The sequence below is a fragment of the Lactuca sativa genome, chromosome 3, assembly GCF_002870075.4.
Source record: "Lactuca sativa cultivar Salinas chromosome 3, Lsat_Salinas_v11, whole genome shotgun sequence".
Lineage (NCBI taxonomy): Eukaryota > Viridiplantae > Streptophyta > Magnoliopsida > Asterales > Asteraceae > Lactuca > Lactuca sativa.
Window position 1 is genome coordinate 99,954,543 of NC_056625.2, and position 9,604 is coordinate 99,964,146.

The 9,604-nt window shown below is 41.1% G+C and overlaps 2 protein-coding genes across 2 annotated transcripts; both read right to left on the bottom strand.

Annotated features, from left to right (window-relative positions):
- Positions 1-6,912: 6,912 nt before the first annotated feature.
- LOC111901160 (PH domain-containing protein YHR131C-like) lies at positions 6,913-7,215 on the bottom strand. Its single transcript, XM_023897042.1, has one exon. It carries the CDS (start codon positions 7,213-7,215, stop codon positions 6,913-6,915), a length of 303 nt encoding a protein of 100 aa, XP_023752810.1.
- Positions 7,216-7,347: 132 nt separating this feature from the next.
- Positions 7,348-7,869, bottom strand: LOC111901259 (uncharacterized). The gene has a single exon (XM_023897117.1). The coding sequence runs from the start codon at positions 7,867-7,869 to the stop codon at positions 7,348-7,350; it is 522 nt and encodes a 173-aa protein (XP_023752885.1).
- Between the last annotated feature and the right edge of the window lie 1,735 nt (positions 7,870-9,604).

Here is a 9,604-nt window from a genome sequence, read left to right on the forward strand (position 1 = left end):
ATTGTGTAAATCATCCATACTTGTATAGTGGGCTAATGCTCCATGGATAATCAAGTTGGGCTAAAACCCATAGGATGGTCCATGGATGCTCCATGGTGTATTTGAACCCATGGATCCAAGGAAATGGAAATTCATGACAATTAGGGTTTACCCTAATTGTAACACTATATAAAGATCTTATTCTTGACAAAATCGGCGACTAGTATCATCTAGAGAGGGCTAGCTGATTTTCATGAAGTGTAGAATTCTCTCAAGTTATTCCAAGTGTATTTGGTGTTGTGTGAACCATTTGAGGTGTCACACTTGAGGCACTTGGCACTCAAGCTTCATGAAGACTTTCTACATCAAAGAGGTATGTATTCTATCTTGTTATATTCTTTATTTTATAGCTTAAATTAGGATAATACCTTGGATGTTCATATTTGCATGTATAATAGAGAAAACATAGATCCAATGTATTTAGGGTTGCATGTACACTTAGGAGTGTTAGAATGCTCAAAACCCAACATAATGTGCTGACTAAATGCTACAAAAACAAACGACCGACTCGCACACGAGTCAAATAATACCAAAGCAGGCACAGAACTCACAAGAAAAGTACCTACGCATATCATCATATAAGCACAATAACTCAAATCAAATAAAAGATGAATACATAATGCATACCAGCCACAACATCGGGAGCCGCGTAAACCTCCTTCGCAGTCAATTGGAAAGCTCTCCCATGAGCCTTCGTTGCCTCGGCCTTCACTGGCCGAACGTTGGTAGCCCTAGCAGCAGGGGCAAATCCCTGTGCTGATCCCTGAAGTAGTTGAAGGCACTCGGCCTTCCGATGGCCGGTCTGGTTGCAATGAAAGCAAACCGAAAATCCCTTGGGGCAATCCCTCACGATATGCCCCTCCTTCCCGCACTTGTAGCATACTCCAGCCCTGCACGACCCCTCATGACTCTTGCCGCACTTCCCACGAGTGGGGCTCTTCGTGCCCCCAGATCTCGAATCAGCGGATCTAGCCCGCTTGGCTGCCGGCTGAGACTGAGCCGACCGCCGATCCACCCTCTGTGACTCGGCCTCCTCCCTGGCCCGAGTCTCCAAATCAATCTCCCTCTTCCGGGCATTTGCCTGGAGCTCATCAAATGTCCGGTAAGTCAAGTTCGCAACAAACTCCCGAATATCTCTCCTCAGAACACTCAGATACTGGCTCATGCGAGCCTGCTCAGAAGACACTTGCTCAGGGCAAAACATCGCCCTCTCATGAAACTTCATGGTAATCACTGCAACAGAATCAGTACCCTGCTTGAGGGTCAAGAACTCCTAAATCAACCGTTCCCTCTCCACTGGGGGAACATACTCGTCTTTGAACATAGCAGTGAACCTCTCCCAGGTCACCTCAGAAATCTCTGCCAATGTGAAGCTCGCCGTCACGAACTTCCACCAATCCTTCGCTCCCAAGCGGAGCTGGGTCAGAGTGAACCGTACCCTCAAGTGCTCTGGACAAGAACACATATATAAACATCCCTCGATGTCAGAGATCCATCTCGTCATAGCAATTGGGTCCTGCGTGCCATCGAACTTTGGTGGCTTCGTGTTGCTGAACTTTCGAAACAACGAGTCACCTCCCCGAGGTCTGGCAGCAACAACAACAGCCGTAGCTGCAGCTGCCGCAGCCTCAGTCACTGTGGCATACCGCTCATCAAAGGTGTCAATCAATGTGGTCTTGATGTCCCCAAAACATCTCTGGAATCTCAGCCCGGATGGCAGCAGCCACCTCCTCATGAATCAAACGGCAGATCTCCTCATCGCTGACACCACTGCTCTCAGGTGTGTGTCGAGTCCCAACCATGATGTCTCTAAAATACAGCATATAAATATCGGAGACTCTATCGAGCATACTCATACTCGATGACGCAACCCTACTCTCCCTCCGATGTCCAAGGGATTCTTACTTTGACTGCCCACTGATCCGGTGTCTTCAATAGTACGGGACCTATAATATAGACCACACCGCATCCGCATTCACCCCAACTCCTCCTCCTTGGATCCCGGATCACAAGTACTCTACTCTCGCTATGCATTGGCTACCCTCCGATAGACCTCTCATGAGCTCCTAACTGCTACCCACTCGCTCACAAGGCAACTCAGCAACAGAAATCTCCTAGGCTAAGGCATCACAAATCAGGCCACTCTAGTACTAATATGAATACCTAGCCTACTCTAGCATGCATAATATAACATAGCATATCTCATGACACAGAATGTAAGGGCAATTTGGGGATTCACCGTTCGGGTGCTGGCTGACCGTACACACTGCTCTGTCTTGGTTGACTAAAAAACCCTTGCTTTTTTAGAAAAATTAGTTTTTATCGTTGAAAATTTCTCAAATCCTCAGTTTGAGTTCAGATACGCCCAAAGGTGCATCCGAGTCCCTTAAACCAAGGCTCTGATACAAACTTGTAACAACGAAGTTTTCAAAACAAATTTTTCGTTTTTCGTCAACCAAGTTCACATAAAATATTCTCAAAAATATCCAACAGTAGTTATCGAAACATAACATATCCCAAGATCACAAAATCAAATCCTCTCTCTAGTGTGTACGGGACACGCCGGCGCCTTTCCACGGTCCTCGCTAGTACCCGAAACACATAACACAAAAACCTGTAAGCATAAATGCTTAGTGAGTTCCCCAAAATACCACATAAAACACATACGCCACTCGAGGCTATATTATGATCCTTCGGCTGATGTGTCTCAGCGGGACCCTCCAGTCCCGTAGCTCGTTGGACCCTCTGGTCTGGTCATAGCTCGTTGGGCCCTCCGGCCCGGTCTGTATCGTTGGACCCTCCGGTCCAGTACCCGGAGCCTTCACAGAATCGGGGTATGCAGCCCTTTACGCCGCACGTACCAAACGTGTACGTTGGGTGTACCCGGAGCCTTCACAGAATCGGGGTACGCGGCCCCTAACCCCGCGCGTACTGGGATTACGCCCAACGTAATGCCCAGCTTCCTCATCCAACTCATGTAGGTCTTAAACGGTTAAGACTTTCATCCAAATTTCAGATCTGACCCTTCTAACATGACTTAATCCATAAAGTTGAAGCCTTTAAGCCTTTGCATGGCTGTAGATGTCACTTTGTGCTCAAAACATCTTTCCTCTTTCCATAATGAGACTATAACTCATGCATGCCACAATTCCACGTCCAAGACTCGATTTTTATGACTCCGAACATATTTTACACTAGAAAAGGTCAGATCTAAGCTTATGGAGACTCTTTGAACAAAAAGTCTCCAAAGTTGAACCAAAAACCTTTAAAAATGGTCCAAAAAGCAAAACGCATGAAGAACAAGGAAAGCTTTGAGCTTTTTACCTTAGGAAGGATCTCCAACCACTGTAGAACTCGGATCTACACTTTTTCTTCAACTTCTGGCTCCAACAATGGCTCCTTCTTCTCCTTCTTCATCTTGAAAAGACAACTTCAAGCTCAAAAACTCACACACAAGCTAAAGCACGAATCTCAGCTCTTCAAGGGCTCTCTCAAGGGTGTATAATGGCTAGGGCAAAGGACTACATGTTCCTTTTATAGTGAAAGGCCACAAGTTAGGGTTTTGCATCAGGGTCGGTTACACCCGGCGTAACCTTGGGTACGCCCAGCATACCCGGATGACCTACAAATTTAGCGTGCGAGTACGCGCGACGTACCCCCAGTGCGCCCAACGTACTCACCCATTACATCTTTCACTTTAAGGGACTAACTAGCCAATTCTTCAAAATAGAAGGGTTATAAAGCTAACCTGGATTCCGGGCTGTTACACCCAATGTCCCACCGAAGCCAAAATCCAGAGCTTTCAAGATGACCCTGGAAGCCACGAAGGAAGCAGCGGGCGTCGCTTCAGGTACCTTTCTTGTAAATGGATTGCCTTGCAGTATATTGTTTGATTCTGGAGCAAATTACTCATTTATATCACATAAATTTGCTGGAAGACTAGCATTGCCTATAGAAAAACTTGATGATGCCCTAGTTGTAGAAGTTGCCAGTGGCAAATTCATACCGGTTAGCAATTGTAATAGGAATATCGTCATCGACTTAAACGGAAATGAATTCCATGAGGAGCTGCTACCTATTGAGCTAAATGGTTTCGATATCGTACTGGGAATGGATTGGCTTAGTGCCAATGATGCCGAGATAGTGTGCAAGAAGAAGATAGTAAGATTGAACCTGCCTGGGAAAGAGTCATTTGTGGTCTACGGGGACAAACGTAGAGTGAATTCTGGAATCATTTCCCTAATGAAAGCCATAAAATGTTTGTCCAAAGGTTGCTCATCATACTTGGCATTTGTGATCGATGCTAAGAAAGAGAAGAAGGGGATGCAACAAATACCAGTTTTGTGGGATTATATGGAAGTCTTTCCCAAAGATCTTCCTGGATTACCACCTGATAGACAAGTGGAGTTCCGAATAGAATTGTTACCAGGAACAACACCAATAGCAAAAGCACCATATTGATTAGCACCGACAAAGATGAAGAAGCTTATGATGCAACTTCAGGAGTTATTGGACAACGGTTTCATTAGACCGAGTTCATCACCCTGGGGAGCTCCGGTGTTATTCATGAAGAAGAAAGATGGGAGCATGCGAATGTGCATAGATTACAGAGAGATGAACAAGGCAATGGTAAAGAACAAGTACCAATTGTCGAGGATTGATGACCTTTTCAATCACCTGCAAGGTTCGAGTTATTTCTCCAAGATCGATCTTAGGTCAGGATATCATCAGCTGAAGGTGAGAGAGCAAGATATTGAGAAAACCGCATTCAAAACAAGATATGGGCACTACGAGTTATTGGTAATGTTGTTTGGACTAACAAATGCTCTAGTAGCATTCATGGATTTGACGAACCGTTCCTCGATAAATTCATGATAGTGTTCATAGATGATATTCTGATTTACTCTAAAAGCAACCAGTAGCATGGAAAGCATCTACGAGAAGTGCTAGAAGTTTTGAAGAAGGAGAAGTTGTATGCAAAGTTCTCCAAGTATGATTTGTGGATTCGAGAAGTCCAATTCTTGGGTCATGTGGTTAACTAAGAAGGGATCATGGTTGACCTAACAAAGATTAAAGCCGTAATGATGTGGGAACGACCGAAAAGTCCCACGGAGATCCAAAGCTTTATAGGATTAGATGGATATTACCGAAGGTTTATCCAAGGATTTTCTTACAATTGAAGATGCTTCATAAATATCTCACTCACTAATCCCTATGACTACATCTCTCAAGCACACCTCTACAAGTGGACAAACCCACCTTATATAGAGGTGGTTACATGTCTCTCTCTCACTCTAAAATACTCATTAGTCAAAAGGCTAATGCACCACATGCAAGTGGGTTTTACAAAAGTCAAACATTTACAAAGTCAATCATGAATAACTTTGCACCCCAACATTCTCCCCCTCAAAGCTAGGAATGAATGACCCACTTCAAATCTTCCAAAACCAAGCACTACACGGTTCGAGCCTCAAAGGTGACACATGTCAAAACGAACTTCAATATTCAATTCTTCCATGATTCTTCAATTTGGGCTCTAGGATGTGAGACCATACAATCCGAGCAGCAACGAATGATCAAGAGTATTCCAAACTCCAAATAATCACCCAAAAGTTGCGTATAAAAACACACCCCAAAAATCTTCAATAAACCAAACCCATTTCGAATACATCACTTCCGAACTTCCAGTAGCATCATCTCGTGGCTTCAAAACTTCATGATCACTTCGGTCTTCAAATCCGCGTAATATGAAAAATTCAAGTTCGAATTTGCATATAAAACTTCTCCCCCTTTTTATAATCGAAATTTGATTATAAAACTCCAAGGAAAAAGAACGTGCTCTATTTGAAATTTGTCGTGTCAAAACTCCCCCTTAAATGTGGCATAAACTTTGTGCTTCAACCCGGAAAATCCAAAAAATAATCAATTTTTAATTTCGTTCACGGATTGCCTTTGACAAAATTTCACAAAAATGGATAGAAATTGTCAATTTCAAAATTTTGCAGTGACCTGTTGCGCCTAAAACAACCATATATGAAAAACACTCCCCCTTTTCCAAATCTGGGTAAAAAACGTCAACTTGCACAAACTGCAGGGGTCTGAAATGAACAATCTTCAATTTTCAGCAAAAACAGTCCTTTTTCAAATTTGGGTGCAAAAAGCCAAAAATTCTAAGTCTCAGGGACCATCGTCGAAAATCTGCTCTTTTGTTCACAATTCATATGAAGTATCCCAAATTATTCGAAGCTCCAAAAAAATTTCAAATTTGGTTGAAAAGTGTAAAATATTCGAAACTTGTGTTAATTTTCGAAGAGAAAAAAATCGAAGGATCAAGGGCTGTTTTCGAAAATGTGTCATTTGACCAAAACATACGAAGCTTTTTGAGGTTAAAGATAGGAAGCTTTCCATTCATACTAAGCATATGAAGACTTATATATGAACAGTAAGGAACGGTAACCATTCTTCACCCTTCATTAAGGCTATGGGGAGTGGTCACACCCACCCCACCGGAAAAGTGCTGCCACATATGCGTCATGTCAGCTTCACACCCAACCCACCACCAACCCACTAAAGATTGGAAATGGTTACCACTCCACGTATTCTTTTTTTTTTTTTTTAATTTTTAAAATTTTTTGACCATTATATTAATTAAAAAACATAATTTATAACATACATTAATTTTTTAAAACATAAAAAAATAAGAGCACATTTCATTAATTAAAACATAGAAATTTAAAACATAAATTAGTAAAATTAAACATTACATTGTCTAAATAAAATAAAAATTAAAAAACATAAAAAAAACGTAGAAAAATAACATTACATTGTCTAAATAAAATAAAAATTAAAAAACATTAAAAACATAGGAAAATTCTAATCGTCGTCGTTGTCGTCACCAGTATCATCCGCCTCGTCTCCACCATCGTCATCCTCCTCATCGTCACCATCGATACCATCGTCATCATCGTCGTCTTCATCGTCATTTTGCCCTTGAAATTGTTGTTCCCAAATGTATTCAGTCAAATCATGCCGTAGATTGTGATGTGTTTCACGGTTTTGTATTTCTAAAACCTTTGAGAAGTATGCTGGACTCCCAACTTGTATTATTGCGGGTGAGTTAAGTATATCGTTTGTGGTATATGAGCAAATAGCCCTACCCTCTTCTTCTATTATCATGTTATATAAAATAACACAAGCAGTCAACACGGCCCTCAATTTTTCTCTGTCCCATGTTCGTGTCGGATGTTTAATTATGTGCCACCTTTGTTTGAGGACTCCAAACGCCCGTTCTACATCCTTCCTTGCAGATTATTGTGCTAACTTGAACATTTTCCGTTTATCGTCGGCCGGAAATGTGTATGACTTGACAAACGTAGCATATTCTGGATATATCTCATCACCTAGGTAATATCCATATTTGTATTCATTTGCATTGACAACATATGACATTTCTGGTGCTTTTCCCTGTAAAATATCATTAAATATCGGAGACGCTTGGAGCACATTCAAGTCAATGTTTGACCCGGCCATACCAAAGAATGCATGCCAAAACCATAGGTCATTTGAGACCACCGCCTCCAAAATAACAGTCGGCACCCCATGATCACCTCGCGTGAACTGGCCACGCCACACGTTCGGACAATTTTCCCACTCCCAATGTGTACAATCAATGCTACCAAGCATCCCTGGAAAACCATGTTTCGCTTGATGTGCAGCATACAACTGTTCGACATCGCTTTTAGTCAGATTTCGCAAGTATATGTCACGGTAAAGCTCTATGACATACTCACAAAATAAATATGTACACTCTCGACCCGTTCTCTCAGACATTTTTAGATACTCATCTGATGCGTCTGCGGTTATACCATATCCCAACTATCTAAAAGCAACCATACATTTTTGTATTGTGGTAAAACCGCGTTTACCTCTAGCATCCCATCGTAATTGAAAAAATTTATAATTACATGCCAAATCTCTAGCGATACGTAAAAATAAAGTTCTACTAATACGAAAACGTTCTTCGAATTTAGATAGATCATATAAACTATCAACAACAAAATAATCACATACCAAAAGTTCATGTGCCGCCTCTCTATCCCGGTTGATCCATTTTCTATGCTTCTTGTCGACGTTTGAACTTTCGCCCCTATCACGTACCACGTCTCGTGCCGCGAATAACAGCGTATACAAAATAAAATCGTCATCGGAATCATTATCATCGGAAGACGAAATAATTGGAGGTGGAAAATTATCGATTTTTTGGTTTGATGTGTGTGTTTGTTTTGAAAAAATGTGGGTGTGGTTTAGTGGAAATTGTGAATAAAGTGGATGTATATATAGACAATTTGAAAAAATGATTTTTTTTAATTAATGCCATATAACGGTCAATTGCGACGTTCGAATTTTATTAGCCAATCAAAGCCCTCGTCTTCGTCCGTCTTCAGCCTCACACCACACACAGCCCACCAGACTTGGGGGCAGTGTTCACGCGTGGGAGAGGCTGTCACCTCAGCCCAAGACGCGTGAAAACGCTCCCATACCGGGTAGCCTAATTCACACCACCCACTCAAAATTTCACATCTCAGTTCCAAACCTTCGTATGATTTCCTTTAATCAAAATCAAAATACCCTTCGTTCCAAAATCATCAAAATCAACAGATTCTTCGAATCAAAATCAACAGATCCTTCGTTCAAACACCCTTATACCCTTCGTCTAAATTCATCAATAATCCCTTCATTCCAACACATTCGTATATTCAAAATCCAAACCCAATTCTTCGTTCAAATTTGCTTCGATCAAAACCCATAAACCCAGTCGATCATTTATTCTAACTCAAAACCAATCAAAAACATCGATTCTAAATTCGTCTTTAGCCCAAAAATAGATTCTGTGAGAATGTCGATCTTCGAAATCTGACTTCCAACTCCAAAAATCAAAATCACAGCCTTCAATTTTCGAAAATCCTTCAAGATGTAAACACAATTTGTGTTCGTCATCAAGAACTTACGAGCAATCAAATCATCATTCGCAATGAACACTTAACCATGTCGACTTGAATCAAATCAACACCACATGATATCAACTTCAAATACCAGATTGATTCACTAATCGATTTCAATTTTGATTTGAACAACAAAACAATCGATTTTGACTTTTACACACGTTTGACTTTTCGAGATTATGGATTAATACACAAAAAATAGATGTTTTTAATATCAATTTTCTGATCAAGATGTGGATATTTTGCTGTTCTTCCTCACCATCAAGTTATCTTGATCAACCATTTCAACAAATCCGATTCACTTGATCATTAACGATTTTGAGATTGAATACATCAACTAAAATCGATTCACAAGTTTACCATCACCGATTTACTAGAACAACAAGATGAAATCGATACACAAGATCTTTGAAAACGCTTATGGTGAACAGATAGATGCACAACCGATCAATTAAATGAACGATGCAAACATATACGCATATCAAACTGATTTGGATGAATACTTGGGCTCAATTAAAAGATATCAGATTAAAAAAAATTCATGGGCTCCAAAATTGATGAAC